General features: G+C 44.0%; 1 protein-coding gene across 1 annotated transcript; it reads left to right on the plus strand.

Moving 5' to 3' along the window:
- Positions 1–1668: 1668 nt before the first annotated feature.
- On the plus strand, positions 1669–6649 carry C8H10orf71 (chromosome 8 C10orf71 homolog). Its single transcript, XM_058029422.1, has one exon. It carries the CDS (start codon positions 1669–1671, stop codon positions 6265–6267), a length of 4599 nt encoding a protein of 1532 aa, XP_057885405.1. The 3' UTR covers positions 6268–6649.
- The last annotated feature ends 15682 nt before the right edge of the window (positions 6650–22331 follow it).

The following is a 22331-nucleotide window of genomic DNA, read 5'->3' on the forward strand; positions in this document are numbered from 1 at the left end:
GGCTCATTTTATTTGTGGTGTAAATCTATTGTAGTTGTGCATAAGTCATTGGAATTGCATGGCTGGAAGGATAGGATCTAAATTCACTATGATACCTGGATATCTAAAAATAGGTTGGCTGAGATTCTTTTATTTAGAAAAGGAAGGTGGGGAGTGTTTTCATTTGAAGAAATAACTGAGCCAGAGTAATTTAGCTGATTAAACTCAGTTCCTCTTACCTTTCATACTTTGACCAGCACTGGTTCGCCATAGAGAAAAACAGGTCCTTCCAAGAGCATCTCTGAGATGGACCAAGGTGGAATCAGGGATTTGGACACCTAGAGAGGCTGGAATCTAGATCTGAATTTCATTGTTCCATTCTACAAGCTGAATCAGTGGATTCAAGCTTGAGATGTAGATGTCTTCTACTGTAGATGTGAACTGTGGTGTTTCAGCTCTTCACAAGTTCATACTGCCATTGTAAGGAGGAAATGGAGATACAGACCAGACTTTCGTTAAAGTTTCAGCCAGTTCTGGAGTATGCTTTTAAACTGAGTCTCTCTGCAGTTAGTCAAAACTCTGCTCAAGTCCTCGGATGTGAGAATAAACATCTAAAGAATTTACAGAGAAACTGTGAGAAGTTTTAGTGTAGAGATTTCAAGTACAGCAAAAGGGTCCGTGTTGTTTTGACTTGTTCAATTAAAAGATTCCCCCATCCTGTGTTCAGACGGGAGATACACAAAAACCTCAGTACTGTGGGCCCTGACTCTGTGTCATAATCAGCCTGTGGTTGAATGGGTTGCCTCTAGCTCTCAGCAGTGCTGGAACTGAAATCAATTGTTCCCTGTGCTACTGTAGTGGGTGTGCCGCAGTCCCCGGGGCACTCCTGCCTTCTGCTGGCTAAGCTGATGTTAGCAGCCTCTGCAATCCAACAAACCAATACAACCCCACGGTATCCTGCTATGGGTGCCTAAATTGAGCCCCAGCACTCTTTGTCTGGAACATGCACAGTAATCCTTTCTACCTGTAGTGCCACTCTTCTTTCTCAGACAAGGGTTGTGTTCATGGCAATTATAATGACAAAACTGTGACAATTAAGTTTTATTGACTTTACTTTCATTTTGGACCTTGTGTGCAATGATGTACTCAGTGACAACTTTTTTTAAGCAACTTTTGTTGCTAATTCTTCCTGGCCAAAAATGGCTAACCTTCTTTTCTAAATGGATGCGCAGCACTTGGAAGTGTTTATGGTTGGTAATGGAAAGGGAAGTACTTGAAATTTGTTTCTTATGACCTTGTTTAAGAGCCAAAAAAAAAAAAAAAAAAAAAAAAAAAAAGAGGAAAATACTTTCTTTAATGGCTCTTTCCAGAAATTCAACTATCTAGCATGAGCAACTTGAATTGATCAAAATAACAGTGATTTTTAATGTTGTGACTGATATATCTGGAAAATGCTCTCTGTCTAATAGTGTTAATATAGAAAAATGGTAATTTGTAATTTTTGGCTTTGCAGAGAAGAAAGTTTCCTTCAGCTATTCTGTAAGATGAGTCAATGTGCAGCAGCACCACCTGGAAGAATGGCTTTGTGCTTGTGAATTGCAAACAGCTGGATCTGCCTCACAAAGTCACCTGCCTATTCAACATCTGAAATTAATCCTTTGGACACTTCACCCATGACTCTCATGAACAATGCAGGGGAATAAGAAACATACAGAAGGACACAGTGACTCCTCAAGTATTGGGAGTCTCCTGGATGACGCAGACAGAGAAGTGAGCAGCCTCACAGCTCGGGCTTTCAAGAGTTTGTGTGTAGCAGAACTCGAAGACCCTTACAATGAGCCAGAACTTTCCATTTCACCTGACTTTGCCCTCCAGTTGTCTGCTAAATTTCACTCAGGGACGTTAAACCATGACATCAAGAAAAGCAATGTCTGTGACAAGTTAACAGCAAGAAACAATGAACATACAATATGGGCTTCTACATTCCAGCAGTTACCTAAGTGTGCTTCGGAGGAGAAGAGGATTGCTAAAAACAACACCTTTGCCATGGAAAGGAAATTGAGCTTGCCAGTCCCTGGTTCAAGGAACAATAAGCATGTTTCAAAAGTGTCCTCATTGATTAAGACGTTTGACAAGACTGCAGACCAAGGGTCAGGAAGTTCTCTGATAACAAATAAGCAGCCCATTAAGAATAGCTTTCAAAAATACAAAATAAATCAGGGCAATGATGCTGCCTCCTGGGATGATACAGACATTTTAAGCATCCACAAGGAACTTTCTGAATTTTCTGAGGCTAGTCAAGGTAGCCACTGCCTCAGTGGCAAACATGAGCCACAGAGAAGACCTAATAAAATAGACCTGAGTTATGGGGACTCTGATGGTTATTATCCTGTGCTGATTGAGATGTCAAAAGTAGCCAAGTCAAATTTTTCCCATTCTTCTAAGAAGGCTTTAAAAAACAGAAACTTGAAAGTTAGTGAGCCAGCAAAAAAAGGTAGTTTTCTTCACAGTGAGAATAGTGCTTTTGAATCATGGAATGTTCATCATAAAAAAATGACAGAAAAAGAGGAATTTGTTGACATAAAAATGGAAAAGGAAGGTCATGCATACCTGGAAGAATCACCATTTGTTAAAGGATCACACACAGGTGAACACAAATTGTCACCTGCCACGACCACTGTTGCTAAGAAGAAAGAGAAAGATTTTCAGATGAAACCAACTCTACAAGAAGCTTCTTTCTCTCTCCGAGTCGTCCCTCAGGGTCCCCATCCTTTAGAAACCAAATTCCCTGTTGTTTTCCCTCCCACCCCTCCCCCGAGGAACCATGTACCCCAGGGTCCCCCTCGGCCACCCCCTGCCCCGCCAGCTCCTCCTCTCCCACCCCCGTGCCATCCCCCAGCCCCCCCTAGCCCTGAAGCCCCTCCTGTGCCACCACCCCCAGTGCCAGCTCGACTGTCCCCCACTGCCCTGTCCCGAGGCTCTGTGTCACCCCAGTCTGTGTCCCACAGCATGGTTTCACCCTCACTCGGGTTTGAGACACCCAGTCCTCCTCCACCGAAACCCCAGGGCATCTCAGCTGAGGAGGAACGCCAGAGCCCCCGGCTGGGCAGTGCCTGCCCACCCTGGAGGAGACACAGGGCTGCAGAAAGGGCAGCAGGGAGGAGACAGGCTGCAAAGGAGAAGGTCACAGACAGCCACAGGACCTCATTGTCTGAAAAGGCGACTGGTGCTGACCCTGGTCTGCGTGTGTCTCCTCTGGCTAAACAGGCAAACTCCCCTGGATCCATCAGCCCCTCTTTCAACATCAGCGAGCTCCTAACACCTGTCATACCCCCAAAACAGGACATGGACACTGCTGAAAGGGAGCTGATCCCACTGACACCTCCTCCCATGGAGAGCATGGCCTCAAGAGACCCTGAGGAGAGCACCGTGGATGATTACAGATCCTGGGATAATTGCAGGCTGACGGCATCGAGTCTGTTATTTAACTTAAAGGATGTGCGCAAACGTGTTAAAAGCATTTATACCCCTTCTCCCCTCTTAAGGGCCTTGGAGGAGAAAAATAAAACCAGGGAAAATATGCAGGAGAGTACCAAAATGGATGCCTCATTCTCAACTTCACATGACAAAAGTGAGAAAAATATTACAGAGAAAGATGAATTGAGTGATATAGCTTATGTATTGTCTAGCAGTGTTCATGAAAATGACAATAAAACTGATTTAACTGGACACTTCAGAGGCAATTATCTGACTTTGAGATCACCCCAGACAACAGAAGACCTTCCATTTTACCAAACTGGAGACAGCATGAAGCAAGACAATTCAAAACACCAAGATCTGGTTAAAAACACAGAGGATGATGAAAATTTCCTCTCGTTCAGACATGAATCAAATGAACCTGACTTAGGAAAACATCAGCAGTACACAGCAAAGAGACCATTCAGTAGAGGCAATGTAGATACAAAAGCTGGGCATCCCATGCAAAATCACAATGTGCAGGGTGAGGAAAATGAAAGACAAGCTGCTATTCAGAATGAAAATTTTGCCTTCAAAACACTCCTAAAGCAACTCTCACCAGAAGAAGATGAGCCTTACAGTGGCGCCCAAACCACCATTGTGGTACCTGGCCATGAAGCACGAGGCAAAAGAAGCACTAGTTCCTCAGAGCAATCCTTTGTCTCCACAGTGGAGCAGCCACTTCAGGAAGAGCCATTTCTGCCAGTGCCCCTAATGGAGCAGACGTGCCTCCAAGAGAGCCAGAGGACTGACAGTGAAACGGGTTCAGGAAGTAAGAAAAGACACAAGGAGAAAGGGAAAGAGGTTGGGGAAGATGAACTGCAATATTATGCTTGTATCAGCCCTGGTACTGGTGCAGCAGAGAAGAGGGAGGGAAGTGTTACTGGGAATGAACAGAGGAGCCTGATGAAAGAGAAGATAGGGAGAGAGAAAAGGGAAGAGGCTGACAGCACAAATTCTGCATCTGACAGTATTAGAGACATGTCCATCCCCAGGTCTGAGGAACCACAAACACCATCATCTTCAAGCTCAACCAAACCCAGTCTGTTTATGATTAAAGATAACACATTCAGGTCCCCTCAGGTGATAAGGGCTGTCAAGCTGCCCCTGCTCCGGTCATTCTCCCTGGATGACTCAGTGAGCAGCAGCTATAGGGAAATGGAACGTAAGTTTATGTCCCCAGCAGTGTACAGCAAGTGGCACCGAAACATGTTGCACGCCCAGGAGGGGGGCTGGTGGGCATCGAGACACAGAGGGCAGCAGAACGTGACAGATGGAGCAACTGACAGAGAAAAAGAAGCCAGTGAGTCTGGATCTACTTCAGTAACAGTGGATCCCACTCTTCTGGAAAATACAGAGAGCTTTTCATTTGGAAAACTGACGGAAGAAGATGAAAAGATTTATGTGTTGTTAAATAAATTTGGGAAAATGGATGAGGAAAGTGTCTGTAGAAGTGAAAAGAAGCCTACAAAGGCAAGACACAGCTTAGAACAGCCAATTACAGGCCTGGAAAATGACCAAGCTCAAAACAACAGCTATCCTGCAGAAAGAAAGAAAAATTACTTTAAGAATCATCATTTATCTAACCGCAAAGGGGGCTCTTGCGCAAAAAAAATAATCACTAGGCAGACAATTTCCCCTGTGACTGGCTCCATGTTAGAGGACCACACATGTTCTTCTGTATCCAATGACACTTTAGAGGATATCCTGCATCCAGAAGATGCACCTTTGTTAGACAATCTTTCACGCCCTGCTGTCAGAAGCCCCAGGTCAGGAAACACAATGCACTCTCTTGCTGCCAGTTCATTGTCAGATAAACCCACTATTTCTGGCCTTAGAGAGACAGGGGATGTTACAAATCCTGCCTTGTTGAACATGGCACTAGAGAGACAAGCTTATATGCCTGCAGAAGAGATAATCAATTCGGCACAGAGGAGTCTGCTTTTGGATGTCGCAGGGGAAGATGGGAGACTGGAGCCCAGGGGACTTGGCGGGAGACCAGCAGGCAAGCCACCCACTGTGCCACCAAAAACAGAAAAGGCTCTGCGTCGGGCTAAAAAGCTGGCAAACAAGAGGAAAAAGGTGCAAGAGCAGCAGAAAAACCACCAGACTGAGCATGCATATGCTGTAGGGAGAAGGCCTACTCATTCTGGAGAGACAGCAGCATCTGCTTCACCCTTAGTATATTCTCCCCTTCATCCTCCCCTTCACTCAACTTTTACTCCCACAGAAACCACTCCTGGGAAATCTAGGCTTGCACCAGCAGCAAACTCTTCACCCTCTTCAACCCAGCGGAAATTGCTCCAGGACCCTGACTCTGGTCAATACTATGTAATTGATTTACCAGCTGAAGTGAATGTAAAGACATTTTATGACCCAGAAACAGGCAAATATGTTCAAGTCTCAGTCCCTTCCTTGGAACAGAACTTACACCAGTCCACCTCTTCAGAAATGAAGAATTCTCCCTATGCCTCCTACCCTAGAGTGCTGCCTTTACCAGCCTCATCAGTAGCTGTGCTGAAATCACCTTCTCAGCTCTCTGAGCCTGCCTGGTCAGTGCCTGCTGCACCAGAACGAGCTGAACTGCCTGAAGATGGCCTGCAGGACTACAGATACTCTGAGTCTGTGGATACTGAACCAGCCTCCTACTCCTACCATCAAGATGCTGGAGAAACTCAAGTTCACTTAGGCAAGGATGTGAGCCCAACCCAAAGCACTAGCATTGTCACCCTCACCAATTTAGATGATTTTGCTGCTGAAGGAGTATCTTGAAAACTGAAGTAACAGAACATGCCAGCTAGTGTTTTTAAGAACTGTTTGGACAGACACATGCACACAAAAGCACATGCAGATTTGATATTTGTGCAACACTTTGTCTGAATCTCATTGTGGTTTGGGTGGGAAAGGAAAAGGAAGCTGTTCATGTTGAAAGATGCAAAGTAATGACCACTCTGAAGGAAAGAGAAATTGAGTAAGCACCAAACTATCAGTGAGATGAAGGGGCAATGCCAGCTAGACAAATACATTTGACAATGTAAAGCCACTGCTTGCTGCTGCTGCTGCTTTGTCATTAAGAAGGCTGGGATAGCCAAAGCAAGTGTCCTGTTGCCCAGATGTGTTGCATGATACATGACACTAAATAAAATCTGTGAGACCATCCTATGCATCCTATGAGGCCTGGAACTGACGCTGCATCTACTGAACTTTCCTCACTCACTGCCTTTGAACTATATTGACATGTAGAAAGTCAGTGGCTACAGATATGCCATATATGCAAGATCCATTTTTTGCACACTTTGATTGCCCTGATGTCATTGACAAGAAGATTGTATACTGGATGCACAATACAAGAGCCATGTAAAAAAAAACCTTTTTAAACAACCAGAATACAGTTACAGCTGCTCTAGATTTCCCATGTACTTTTGCAGTGCCCACTAATATGCTGCTGAATTCTTTATATTTCTTGATAATGCCCAAATAGGTTTCCCCAGAGTCAGGATTTCTCTATAATGCAACTTAAAACTTCAGGTTATCTTGATACTTGGCCTGAAATATTTTGGTGAGGAGCAAAGTTGAATGAAATCCCGCAACAGTATTTAACTCTTTGTTAGGACAAGAGGTTCTTAGCTATTGTAATTGAAATGTGTTTTGTTTTGTTTTCAGGCTCCCACTGAAACATGGAACTAACTTTTAAAACCTGCAAAATGTACCTAAGTTTGATCATGTGAATTCTGTGATTTAATACAAACAGACAAACAACATATTCAGGACGTCCAAAGTATTAATTTCTAGAAAAGTTCTTCTTTGAATTATCACTTTTCTTTGAAAATTTGTAGGAAAATATCACTCCTCCTTGCATAAGCTCTTTTTTATCATCACAGTTAATGAGGAAACTTAGGTGAAAAGATGGAAAAATTGAATGTATTGTGCCTGCTTGTAAATATCTGTATTTGGAGTATTGGCTTAGTTTTTTCTGTCTCATTTTCATACTGTTCTCCCCAGTTATAACTGAAGTGCAGAAGCTCTAAGGAAGAATTATGCCAGTGACTTTCAGCCTGATTCACATCTTAGGCAATTTTTACAGGATTTTTTTCAGTGAAGCAGCTCTTGCCTTCCTGAGAAGAAAGGGATGAATGAGGCCTTTTGTTAATGAATACAGTGTGGAGACAGGACACAGGCACTGCTCCACTTTCCCAGTGTTAATATTTATGACAGAGTTTTCCTTCAGAAAATTTCCAAGTACAGAGGCCTCTCCTGGGACACAGACCCACTTTGTGGTTTGTCTCCTTCCTTAACCTGAATTCAGCTCTCAGCCTTCCTTCATCCCTGACAAGAGCCATGTGCTCGCAACCTGTCCAGTGCCACTTACTGAGACATTTCTCTTAGACAAACACTAAGGGCATCACTTCACTGATTACAGTGGGGTTTGGATTAACAATTTTAATGATTTTCTGTGGTTGATTTCACCTGTTACACATTCTGTGATTTGGTAGGTTTGATTGCAGCAGAGGTGTGGGTTGGAAATGAAGAAGCTTGACTGGTATGTTTGAGTTTTAAGCATATTCAGCCAAATGCCCATATTTGAATAAACATTCATTGTTCAGTTTTCCACCCCAGAAAGTTTTCAACACCTGAGTGAATTAAGCTCTGAACAACCTGGGGTGTCCTTCAGAGATGACCTTCCTTGACCAGGAGGTTCACACAGAGATCTCCTGAGATATTTGTAGCCTGAATTATCCTGTGATCCTGTTCTGAAAACATTAAAATTTTAATTAAATTTGTCTTGGAACTCAGCAAATGCAGTCTCCCCTGAAAAAAGGCTCATTTTGAAAGAAAGTTTTTTTAAAAAACTATGAAAATCAAGAGTGTTTCCAGAAGAAGAATTCATTTTCAAGTTGTTAAACTGAGGGAAGTGGCTCTTACTATAAATATTTTTCTTAGTCACCAATATTTTGTAAACTGATGGTGCTATTCATGTTGCACTTCTCTGTTGCTGTCACTCTATACAGCATAATGTCTATCCAGTATAGAGCAGCATCTCATCCACATGTTAAAATATAGACAAATAGATCCATTAGAGTTTTCCATGGTGTATTTAGACAAAACCTATGAAATCTTAAAGCCTATCAGAGTGCACAAGCTTTTGTGTGTGTGTGTGTGTGTGTGTGTGTGTGTGTGTGTGTGTGTGTGTATGGTATTACAAATTTTAATGCCCTTAAGGGCCACAAGTCAAGAAGTAGGCTCTCAGAGGACAGGATAAAAGCTTCATTTCCAAGGGAAGACTACGAATATGAAGTATCTGTGCACAGATTAAAAAATGAATGGTAATTTGATGACAAAAATTTATATATGTACTTAAAAAGGTCCCTTTTACTTCTTTAATTGTCATTTATTTCATAGACATGCACACTTCTGAACCCTTTTGTCAAAGGTCTCCTAAAACTGTTATTGTGGAGAATGGGATGCTCCATTATACTGCTGCCAGGTATGTGAGGAAAGCAGGGTGGTGTATTTTTCCCTCTGCTGTAAAGGTGAACTGAAACATGGGCATTTAAAGAGGAGACAGTCCCAACTTGGATACCAAATACATTTCAAGTAGGACTTCTTCATTTCCATCAGCCCTTTCTGCCACCTTCAGGGAGCTGCATTCACAGTGGACTGTGTCTCTGAACAGCTCCCAGAGGGGATTTTGACCTGGAAAATTTGTAAGTAAATTGTTGTAGCAAGGTGAGGGTCTTCTCCAAAGTAACAAGTGACAGCACCTGAGAAAATTACCTGAGGAGTAATTTCCATGGAGGTTTAGATGGGACACTAGGAAACATTTCTTCACTGTAAGGGGGCTCAGTCACTGGAATAAGCTGCCCAGGGAAGCAGTGGAATCACCATTCTTGGAAGTGTTCAAAAGATGTGGTGAATGCTTGGTGCTAAGTTAACTGTTACTCACAATGATTTTAGAGGTCTTTTCCAACCTTAATGATTCTGTGATTCTGTGAAATTAAACAAACTGGGGAGTTTTGAGAGTAGATAAGAAAGTGAGGTTTGTCTTGTATCCAAAGCTTTCTGCACTTTGCCACAGGGCATGAATGATATTAGAAAAGTATTGCTCCAGGTCCCAGCCTGGTATTGAGTAGGAACCCATCAGCAAAGCTGCCTCTGGCCTAGCCCATGCTGCTGGCCAACTTCTTGCTAGGCTGTGGGAGTATGTGTGAACAAACACACCCATGCATCCATGTAAACAACCCTATATATATATATGTAACATACCTATAAAACTGCCATTTGCATATCAGTGTAGGAAAGCAGTAATGCCTGTGATGGTGAGCACAAAATGTTTGTGTGTTGAAGGAAGACAAATGACACTTTTCAAATAACAAATACTTTTCGTTCCTTGCCCTATCGTATTTGTGTTTGTTGGGGGGATGTTTCCCTTGCTGCTGTGGGAGACAGGGCTGAAGAAGTCAGTACCAGGCAGAGTGAGAGCTGTAAATTAACCCTTTTTTGGGGGGGAGGGGTGCTATGGGAAACGTGCAATAGTCCTGAAAGCAGTTGTAGGAAAGCAGTGTTTTGTGACAGTGACATTAAGGTGTAGGTGAAAGAGGTGTTGAGGCAAACCAAGCCAAGTTCTGCCTTGCCAGCAGGCTGTGGTTAGGACTAAAGAACACAGCAGGCTCTTGGTATGCAGGGAAGCACAGCAGGCTGACAGGAACATTGCTTTCATTGTTTCCTACTCCTGCACATGGCCTTTGTGCATGTTGCATTTCTTGGTGCCCTGAGGCTCCTTTGCAGTGGTGATTCTTCCTTGGCAGGAGTGACTGAGGCTGAACCTGACTTGACTAGTCCTTCATTCTAGGGCCAGAGCTGCCTCCCTCTGAATCTCCTTCTCCTTGTGGTGTGACTGCAATGCCAACAGTCCAGCTGTCACATGGCAGACTTGGACTGCCATCCCACAGCCATGGCTCTGTCCCAGGGGCTTGAATTTCCTCGTGGAAAATGCTGGATTTGTTTTAGAGAGTTCAGTTTAATTGAAATGGCCCACATGCCTGGATTTTTGTCAGCTCTTCCTTGGGAGTTCAGTGCCTAAGTCATCTGTCCAAGATACATGTTCAATCAATGCAACTGTATCTGCAAATAAGTAATTATTTATTAATTAATAAACAAAATAAATGGGACTTCTTTTATAATACTGGAATGACTTCTAGCCAGCTTTTTCATTGCAATTATGTGTCATTGTAATTCTGTCTCCAGTTATGCTGGCAGAGAAAGTGGAGAACATGCAAGTGTGTGTGTGTGTGTGTTGTGTGTGTGTGTGTGTGTGTGTGTGTGGTATACACTTAAAATGTCTAGGAGATGACTGGATGCAGGGCTTCATCCTCCTTCCTAAAAAGAGGGAGCAGGACACTGCAAGGGGGCAAAAGCACCTTTGGCCCACGACTCCTGCAATCATTCCCACCCTCCCTGTTGTGCAAGTGGTCTGTCTGGCCAGAGGACCATGGAGATATATGCCAGTACCCAGTCCCAAAGCACTGGGAGATGATCACCTTCTTGCCACCACCCAGAGGACACCAGGGCCTTTGTACTCGCTGTGTCCCATCCACCTGGGGGAAGTTACCAGGTGTGTAACTTGTCTTTTTTCACACTTCTCCTTATTTTCTCCATTGTATGTTGTGTTATGAAACACAATGGAGACTCTTCTCAGAGTGATTTTGGCTCAGTCCTTGTCCAGACTGGCAATTTTATTTAGGTTTGCTCTGCTTTGATCCCTGAGTAGCCAAGGAGTCCTTGCTGACAGTGAAAGTGCTACTGTAATATGAATATAACAGACCATAAAGAGAATAGTTGGCTGGTTATGTTTTTACCAGATATTTCTGATTGACAGGTTTGCACATCTGTATTTGGGGAATATGCTCTGTTTCATTTCTGTGTAAATAAAAACTCTGAGTTTTATCCCTTCTCTCAGTGAAAAACTGCATCAGAAGCTGGTGATATTGCACATGGTGGGTTACATGGGCTCTAGTGAATACATATAAATGTGTAATTTGGAGTAACTGGTGTACATCAGTCATTTTTATTAAAGAAACTCTGCTTCAGAGCCTTATAAGAGATAAAGAACATGGAACATTTGAGTAAATTGGACTTCAATGTGTTTGGGGTTTTTCTGTGAAATTCTCATTTTAACAGCAGAGGTCAGTGATTAATTTATTTTGTGTTTAGGATGATTATTCTGGTCTTATGATGATCTCACATGTAACACCATCCCCTGATACTAAATATAATATTGTAATTATGGGGTTTAAATGGATAGGGAATGGCTGAAAATGACCTGTGGTCTTCCCTTGCTTCTTTTTGATATTCTCAAAGTTTTCATGATGTTGATTTCTCACATTAGATAGTCAGATCTTTGGTACTATATGGCCAATTAGAGACTTGCTTCTAATATGCTATTGAACATAGAAAGCAGCATTCCAATAGTGCAGAAGAGAAATCATTTCTGTCCCAATTGACTAAAGCTCTGTGTTTTTTATTAAAGCAGATTTAACTCAAGCCTTGGGGGAAGCAGCTTGCAGTGGTAAAAGATAAGCACTTTGCTGTGCCCAAGTCCATATTGGATAAATTGAGGCCTGGGGTACTTTGAAAGAAGGAGAGAGGGAAGACTCTGTGAGAAGCAGGGACAATCTTTGAAATCCTTCTAACAATGGAAAGAAGTGGGACTCTGGCAAAAAGTAGAAAATGTTCAAAGCTGGAGCTGCGCTTTGCAAAGTCAGGGCTTGTCAAAAGCAAGGTGCCTGACAGGCTGATTCTGCCTTGGATTCCCTTGCCATGGAGCTCCTAGTGTGTTCACATTCATGATTAAAGCTGGCATGGGGGCTGGCAGCATTCAGAGCACATGAAAATGGAATTATTGCTGTGCCAGCATTGTCAGTGATGTCCCCAACATGAAGCATTTCAGGTGAGCTAAGGGGGCCTTCTTCAGGACCATTCTTACATCGACAGGGCAGAGATGACAGAGTCTGAGATAAACATTGATCTTTCTATTCCTAACACTGATAAGCTGCAGGGGATGAGAGCAGGATCTTGTCCAAAAGAAACTCTCTCTGCTTGCCCTGAGATTCCTGAAAGTCTGTTGGCAGAATCAGTTTCTGCTGGTGAGCACTGACAGCCTGGAACAGGTGCCCTGAGAGTGCATCCCTTCCCAAGGAATGTGAGTGAAAACATTCCAGAATTATTCCATGCCAAGATTGTCTGTGCTATTTGAAACTTCTAAAAGGAAAAGTTAGAAAAAGAATGAAAACAGAATTCCCTATCACTTTACACTAAGACAATGTTACTGTCAATAGTGCACCCATACCTGTGTAGAGATGCATCTAGGAATGTTTACATGTCTATAGAAACTTATAGATGCAGCCTTCATTTACTTCTGGAGTGTCTGGACATGGTCTAAACAGTGCCCTCAATGTCCTTTCCAGCTCCCACTTGTCTGTGCACATGTCCTATTACTTGCAGCTCCACAGGGAGCTCCATTTTCCCCTGGGATTCCCATGTTTCACTACCCCAGGGAGATGAATGGTTGCTTCTTTCCACATTCGTGCCAGGACTAGGATTGTACCTGGGATGCCCCCACACCTTCATCTCTCTGCTGGAGACAGGATGGTCGCCCACAGATTGTCCCCTCTTGCTAAAGGTGGTGCAGTTGGTGAGTCTGGGGCCAGATGGAAAGCTGGATGGAAATGCCCTTTTGCTTACTGTGTCCCCTTCCTGAACCCCCTGCATTATCAGCCCCAGACACAAACACTCCTCCTGGCAACAGGATCAGCCCCAGAACTGGCCCTAGCACTGATCCTGCTGCCATAAACTCCTTTCCTTAGCAACCAGATGAGCCCTAACATAAACCAAGCAGGATCAAATACCACTTGGAGTACTGGACCAAAAACCTACTGACTCAGCCAAGTCACCTTAGCAGGAATTTCCCAATAAAACACCTTCTTTGCTGAAAAAGACACTGCTTTGACAGCACTGAAATTGCTGGGAAAAAGCTGACATATTTGGACTGTTCATTCTTTTTCCATCTGCTGTCTTCTTGGATGGGAAATTTGCTCAAAAATTACTGAGAAGTCCTTTTTTACTTACATGGATGTCCAAGTAAACAGTCCTGGATTTTTTTCTTTTGGACTGAAAGTACTTTTTCAAGAAGCCATTAATTTAAAATCATGTATTATGAATTTGAAGGTAAAGAAAAAGGGTTTCAAATATCACAAAATGGTTTTTGGTTTATTTCTGAGTTTGTGGAGCTGAATATCGATTTGACCTTTTTTCCCCAGTGTTTGGGGATTTTGGTTGGTAGTGGTGGTTTAGAGGGGTTTCTTGTGCATTTTGGAAGGAGGAAGGGATGTTCCCATCACGAAAATGGCAGTGTGAAGGGAGCAGTCTCTGATGCTGTCGCGACGAGGCACAGCGGAGCTCCCTCTGGTGCCGGACCGTCCCTAGCTCTGGATGCGGCTGCCGTGTGAGCAGCTCCAGGCTGGCAGCCTTCTATTAACGCTGCCGGGGGCTGCTCTCACTGCTGCGGGCTAACCGCGCTTTCCAGGGTACAGAAACCTGCTTGGAGATTTATATCCTTCTGGGGCATCCCAGGCATGTTTAATGGTGTGCAATATCTGCATCCCTGGGGTATGCTGGGAGCTTGTCTGATCAGGCTCAGCAGGACACCAGCCACGTGGTTTACACTTGCCAATTTTTATGCTTCTCATCTGAAAATTGCAAACAACAGCCTGGTCTTTGGAAAGCTTCCAGTGGTTGTGAGATGGCACTAAAGTAAGGGCAATGAACTTGAAAGGCTCCTACAGCAGGTAAGTACCCCTCATCCTGTAAATAGAGCTGAGCTGGGGGTAAAACAAAGGTTTTATATGTGTGACTGCATCTGTACTCTGGGCATTTGCTGGAGCAGCATTGTCAGCCATGGTCACATACAATCAGGCTGAGCAGGAGCAAGCCTGTGATGCTCAGAGACCACAGATAAAACCCCACAGTCCCAATTTGTGTGTTCTTTATTATGGCTAATCCTATATCCAGCCTGAATCAGACTAAACCCTCACTCATTCCTAATTCCCCCAAATTAATGCTCACATTGCTGTGTACATGCTGTTAGCTAACAGAGCACACAGCAGACATCATCCTCCAGAACATGCTGGGCTGTTTAGAAGACTTTTTGCTCCTTGCTGCTTATTGCCAGCTCTGCCAGCACAAGTATTTCCCAATCTGCCTGTAGCAAGCCCAAAATGTTCCCTCCTGCTGATAGAAATGTGAGGGGCTGAGCTCAGGAAGAGAGAGGGTTGCTGAGAGAAGGCAGGGGGAAAGGATGAAGTGAAAGCAATATGCTTAAAACCATGTCATCATTTACAAAAGTAGCATCTGGGCAATGCAATTCTCCCTTGTGGCAGGTGCTAGGGGCATTGTTAAATTGTGGGCCAGATATATCCACCTTTACATGCAGCAGCTATTTTTGTTGGGCACATATAAGTCCCAGAGACAGAGAGTATGGAATCAAGGTTAAATTGTCTTCACATGCAGTGGCAGCAGGAAAAGGTGTTTCCAGTACCCTGGCTCCTACTTTTCTGGCTCAATAATGTAATTCTAAAACCTGACTAATAACAAAGACTCTCTTTTATTCCCTCCTCTCCTGCTTTCAAGTGTCTGGCAAACTGTGTATTGAACAACAGAAGAGTACCAGTGTCACTAAGTGTTAATATGGATGTGATTCACCAAGCTGGTGAAAAAGCATAGCTCTTAGCTCAGTGGATTATTTTCTTAAAAGTTTGATGTCATCTGAACTGGCTAGGAATTTGAAGAGTTTCAGTTTCCTGTAGATAAGAGGCTTCTCAACCTCAACAGCTCTGTAGACACTTGATATTTGTACAGAGTAACATTATGACATTATAACCGAAAAAACATTAATCCAACCAACCAACTACTTCAAAAGAGAATTTCAGCCAAGACGTAGTGACCCCTTTGTGTGGGACAAACAGTACCACTTGCATCTTCAGCTGTACTGCTACTCATCTCTGTGATGATGTGATGCAGACAACCCAGTGTGGCATTGAGAAGCCGGTGACACTGAGGGGTCCCAGATGTCTTGTGAGCTGTCAGTGAAGGGACAAGTCACCTCTCAGGCTGTGGAGACTCATTCAATTACTAGAAGAGGGGACCTCTTAACAAGAAATATCTCCCTTCAGAATGTCTGCACAGAGTAATATAGGGCTCAGGTTGGCTTTTCAGCAAAGGGTCCCCTGGTAAAAATCTACTGAGCAAGAAATTCTCTCCCTTCCTTTCCTTCCAGCTTGGAGCCAGGTTGTGAGCTCCACCCAGAGCCTCATAGTGGAGGTAGGGATGAAACCTTGTGCAGTGAGTCCTGGGCTTCACTGACAGAGACAGGGCTCTGTGGGGTGCATGAAGCTGACTCACCTAAACGCTGCTCCTGAGCCAGGTGGAGGGGAACGCCACCAACAGAGAGAGGAAGCTGTGGCTTGAATGTGCATGCTCACACACACACACAGGATGTCTGGCTGCTTGTTGGCGGTGTTATTTATCTGAATAAGCAGCAGCATCAATCTGGATTGCTCCCAGGTTCAGACCCACTGGAGAAGTATTCAAGTATTTGGCTTTCTGAGAGTGATTTTGAAACTTCCTTTCTGACCCTTGTCAGATGGTGATTGTCAAATCCTCCCTGGAGAACCTCTGGCTCAGTCCTAGCTGGGTTTATCTCTAAAGTAATGGTTCAGAGGAGAAATAGGATCAGCTCTTTTCTCCTGTACATATTCCTTCCCTGCCAGCAGCCAATTTCTTGTGCACTGCTACAGAAATATTTCTAATAAAAAGTAACAGCTCCCAGGGATGCTCGTATCCCTTGCTCTGCCAAGGCTGGTGATCACACCAGCATCTTGGTTCTCAAGCATCTGCCAAAACCTGATGGCTTCAGCCAGCACGATGGAGCGAGGGTGAGCCAGCTGGGATATAACAGGCAGAGTTTAGGTTCCTGGGGAGTCTTCTTTGCAGAGATGGGCTCCTTCATTTAATGGGCTTTGGATCTTATTTAACACATTGCCTCATGTACAGTGCGGGTGTAAAGAAGCTGTGTGCACATAATAAAAATCTTGGCCTATTTGTGCCTAGGGGAGCCCTAATAAATTTGCCACTATAGCAAGTGTTAGTCTCTAGGGCCAATACTGAATGCTGGAGTTTAATAAAAAAGAATTCTGAAACCGAAGAACTGAAAGGTAAACCAGTTTGGCTGACAAAGCAAACACAGTTTAATTAAAAATGAAGTTTTCTCCTGGCCTTGACCAGTCCCAAGGAGCATTGTCTCAGGCTGGCTGTGTCAGGCCTGCCTTCTGATGGCTGCTCTCAGGGTGCACTTTCCTAGCACACGATCAGAGATCTCCCAGACTGGGCTGAAGGCACTTCTCAGAGTGTGTTCAGGCCACTGTTAGGGCAAAAGATGGATAAGTAAGTCTTGAAAGATGACATATTCCAGGCATTCACCTGTATACAACATTAATGTCACAGTACTCTGGCTTGTGCTGGGACTGAGAAAGCAGGCCAGTAACAGCAGCCCTGCCATTAGACCAGCCCAGAGGAGTGGATATTTTCCCTGTACAAATAGCTGTCACACTCTCAGATGCTCCAGGACACTGTGGAGTTATTTAGCTGCACTCTCTGAGAGCAGAAGCAGCTTCAATAACTTCCAGGCCCATCAGAACAGAATTCTAGAAGCTGCCTTTTGTTGCTCTGCATGTGAAAACTCTTCTTGGTAAAATGACACAAGTGGTGGTGGTTTTTGCCCTATCTGTTTCATATAATGGATGTTATATTGAAAAAAACACTGAATACAGAAGAAGCCACTGAAATTAAATAGTAGAAGAATTATGCAAGCCAATATTTTAAATCCTGGTGAGATTCAACTATTACAAGTTTACCACAAGAAATGTCTCACAACTCCAAAATATGATGCTCAGACTTCTGAGACAGCAGATCAGCACCTACTTGTGGCAAACAACTTAGGGCAGACAACAAAGCCACTGTGGTTAGATTATTAATATATTGTCAACACATCACTTTCAACTAAGGCTAGATGTGCTACAGGCCAATGAAATTCACATTTTCACAAGCCAGAACTGTTAAATGCTTCTTTGGTAGCTATCAGGAAAGGATCTTATTTTGTGGTAATATGGCCACCCAAAGTCAATATTTTACTACATTGCAAAGGAAGTTTTTAAGCGGAAAGAATAAAGCATTGTTTATTGTACTCTATTACACTTTTATTTATGGCATTGTGGTGGTGCCACCCCCCGCCCTCGAGCCACACTGTGATCTCAGAGCGGGGTGTCAAACTCTTCAGTGCAGAGCTCTGAGTTATGTCCTGGAGGCTCAGGGATCAGTGCAGAGCATCTCGCTTCCCCTGCTCCACACGCTGCTCCCACCGCACTGCACGGCAGGATCCGTATCGAGCACAGCTCTTCTAGAGGGAGAATGTGCCACAGCAGCACACCACAAGCATTTCATCTCCATCCCCTCCTCCCCTGTGGTCCACCCTGCAGCAAATGACTTCCTCCCACACTGTGCTGGCTGCTTTCTGCTGCGGGGAAGCAGAGAGCTTGAGTGCACAGCAGAAGTGCAGACTCCCAGAGACACAGCCCTGCCAGCAGGCTTTTAGCCCTGGCCATGGCCTGGGATGAGGGACTCCTCTGGGAAGGGGAGAGGTCATCCCAAATTCACCAAGGGCAATAGTCTGTGGGGAACACAGAGGAGGGCACTGACTGCAAGAGAGAAGAGTTTAATGGTAAACCAAGTTCTGCATGCACATGGCCTTCAGCATTGCTGTAAATAATACTCCTAATAAAGAGCCAATTAGACCAAAAATCTCATTACTATCCAGCATGCAGTGTAGGAAGGACTAGCCTAAAGCATAACTGAGCAAAAGTGAAAACACAGCTCCACATTTCCTGTTATAATGTACACAGGCATAAGGAAACTTAATCAGATGTGCAAGAGGTAACAAGCATGGAGAGCTGAGAGAATGGCAGGCAGCCTTATAAAGAAGCCCCATGTTGTGGCACTTTGCAGCAACCCCCATGAACAACACCCAGCCCAACGTGTTGGGGTCACCCCACACTTGTCCTGAGCACAGGATGGCCCTGCCAAAGCTTCCCCAGCGCCTGCTCCTCCTGGAGCAGCAGGAACTGCAGCATGGGGGTGGCACAGGTGGAGAGTCAGCACCAGGGCTGGAGGCAGGGCTTTCCACAGAGCCATGAATGAGGATGCAGGGAAGGTAGGGGATGAGGGGGAGCCTGGGCATTGTGGGTGTCTGTGATTTCTTGAGAAAGGAGCACAGAACTGGAGACCCTTCACCAAACCCAAACAAGAAACATTGTCACGGTGACCGCCCATGCTAGGCATGGCTCATGCTAGTACAGAAATTCAGAGAAAATTATTTCATAGGACCCAGTGAGCAAAACATTTTTATCTTACATCCATCCCTTAAACCTTGGGCTTCCAATTTTCCTTCACATAACCAAAAAAATACCATGCAGGCTAGTTTTGGAATAGCTCTCATGTAAATCATCCCCTTGGGCTTGGGCCTCTCAAGCTGGGGTTCAGCCTGAGTGACTTTTTATAGCTGAGTTATAAACTTTTAAATGCCAGACTTAATCAGAGTCACTGAAATGGCCATTAGAGTGGTTTAAGTGGCATAGCCCTGATATATGACAGCACAGAAAGTAGGCAGGTGGCTCATCTGCAGTGGGCAGTCCATCTGGGAGGGAGTAGGGTCTGGTGGCTGGAAACAAGCATGACTGAGACACAGATCTCTGGAGTTTTGCTCTTGCCCTTGTGCTATTGCTGAGTGACTTCAAGCAAGCTCTCTTGGGATGCACTGCCCTCAGCAGCCAGGTCTCAGATCAAAGGCTTAGGGGAAGAGGTGGCTCCCCATGCCCTGGTTGCTCCACTATGCTGAGAAGAACATGAATATTCATCTGCCTCCCCTTGGCAAACTGCAAGAATTGTGAGAGAATTGGCCTAGGGTTTTACATGGCATTGTGTACACTCAAAACACACAAATCAGACTCATTTTTGGCTGACTTAGAGCAATCACCCACAAAATCTGAGTAATTATAATCACAGACACATCAGACACTGAAGAGCTCGGGCTTAAGGGGGTCTAATGCTGTTTTGCTCCTTACCAGGAGGTTTTGTAAAGCTTTGAGCCCCCTAATTTTGTTAGTTCTGAGACACACAGCAGATTCCAGCTGTGCATGGGAGAGCCTCCCTCGCTCTGCAACATTACTGTGGTCTGAGCAGAACTGGGCAGTCATCAATGTGAAAGGTGCTTGCACAGAGAAATTGATCCAAATGAAAACAGTACAGGAGCTTTTCAGGGTCTTCTTTCTAAATTTATTCAAGTATTAAACAAACAGAAACTACGGCATGCATCAGATACTTTCTTTTATTGTACAACCAAACTGTGGACTTTTTTGTATTTGCAGCATTTCCAGCAACATCAGGCAGACTTGTCGATGTTATCCAGTTTTGCACAGTCACTAGAGTGTCGCATCATGAATTATTAAATCAGTGCTTCGTGGTAATACATAATTTCTTATCAATTATTCATGCTAATGTGCGTGTAGTTTACTTAATTGTGTTATTGACGATCAAAAGTAATTTCCTGAAAATCCTCAAGGACAGAAAATTTAATCAGCGTAACTACTTTTCAGATGCAATGCTGTTAAGTATTCTTAATTTGCTCAACAATTCACTTATTTATGTACCTTTCTGGAGGAAATACGAGTTTAATCAAACAATTAGATTGAAGAGTTAGTGTACAGAAGGGCTGAAGTTCAACTGAATGCAAGGTAATTATGTTGAAACAAAGTTGGGCCTGCCTCTTTGGACTGGAATATTTCTTTTAGTCTTTTTATTAGGAAGGAGAAAAAAAAATATGATTGGGAATATCACTAAGAAAACAGTGATCCTCTCTCCTCCAACCACACCCCACAATAAAGCACAGAGTGATATCTGTTATTTTGGTGGAAGCATTGTTGCTGTTGTTAAGCTAAGCCATAACTTGCAGCCAGCTCCACGCACAGTTCAGCAGAGCAGCTCCTGTAGGTGAAGTACAAAGGCTACTGTATGTTTCCCTGCTGGCATTAGGACTGTTAAAAATCCCCAAAAGAAACACACTATGTGACAGAGGTACAATAAAATTACTCCATTTGATGCATGTGGGCCCTGCCTGACTCTTTTTTGTTCTCTGATGGAAGGACAGACCCAGCAATGCCCTCTCTGCTGGCTCGTGCCCAGAAGACAAAAACTTCACTCTGAGGGTGCCTGGTACCCTTGGCACATCCACAGTGATGGTGCTGGGTGCTTCAAGTGACCCCACAAACCCCAGGGCTCCCACACTTGGAGTGGGTGCTGACATCAAGCCATGCCTCTTGGAAAGGAAGGTGGGCACCACGCAGTATAAAAGGGTCCTGTGAGCCCCAGAGAACTCCCAGTTTCTGTGAAATTCATGGGCTGAAATCACTTACATGGAGGAGACAAAATTCTGCTGCCAACCTTACTCAGGAATGCCTTTCCAAGCACATCCCCAAACCTGGATGCTGTGAACAGCCAAACAAACCCTGTGCTCCGCACATTTCAGGAGGCCCATAGCACAATGTGCAGGATCAGAGGTGACAGGAATCCTTCCACTAGCCTCCATGTTACTTGATCAAAAACTCAGAAAAGTGGTTTCAGCCTGTTCTCCAGGGACACCTGTGGACAAGCCTAAGGAATCTGCAAATGGCACCTGGAAAATTCAAGCCCATGTCCCTAAGCTTAAACCCTCACATACAGTTCCCATGGAAAAAAAAAAAAGTGAGATTAAAATGACTGCTCTTCAGATCTAAATCTGCTTTGCTTTGGGGGGGTTTGGGTGAGAGATAAGACTAAATTTAATAAGGCATCAATTTCTTCTTTGCACTGTTCCCAATCTATAATAATTAGTATCTTTTCATGTCTAGATTCATTACAACAAGCTTTCAGTAAATGGAATAGTGTAAATTTGGAAGGCATAAAGGAATATCCTTCCAAGCTTTATTTCCTCCTTATTAAACATAAAACATGGAAAAACATATTTGCAGTCTTGCAGTGAGGGATTATTTTTGTCTTCCAGTCCCTTATTCCAAGACAGTGATGTCAAAATACCCCCAGCTTTGTGCAGATCTAGAGACAATTCACTCTCCATTAAATACCAGCATTACTGTTTGAAGCTGTGAATGCCACTCTGAAGTCATGTGCTTTTCATGTCTAATGCAGCAAATGGCAAGAGTAATTCACTAATGTTCACACAGAGGCTAGTGCAAGGATTTTAGTCACAAGTAAACTCATCTCAGCAATTTTCTAGTAATCTATGCATGAGAAGTTTCACTTTCAGGGAAAAGAAAAAAGAAGAATTTTGAAAAAAGAAGATTTTTGTTCTATTTTCTGCTTTTCTTATACCTGGATTGCCTGGGATAGGTTTGGTTGAAGTCAAGTGCCTTCAGAAAGTAGCAGGCCAAATTGGGATATATCTGGATATTCCTTCCCCTCTGTTGTGAGCGGTGGAGTAACTGGTGCCTGGGTACATCTCTTGCCCCCAGAACTCATATCTGGAAGTGATGTGCTGCTTCCAACCATCCATTTCACACAGGATGGGAAGTTGAGATGTGCAGGAGCAAGCCAGGATCGTTTCAATGTCCCTGGGATGTATGGGGCAAGGGGGGAATGAAAACAGTTTCACCAAAGTTTCCAAACACAGATAGTGCTGA

The sequence above is a fragment of the Melospiza georgiana genome, chromosome 8, assembly GCF_028018845.1.
Source record: "Melospiza georgiana isolate bMelGeo1 chromosome 8, bMelGeo1.pri, whole genome shotgun sequence".
NCBI lineage: Eukaryota > Metazoa > Chordata > Aves > Passeriformes > Passerellidae > Melospiza > Melospiza georgiana.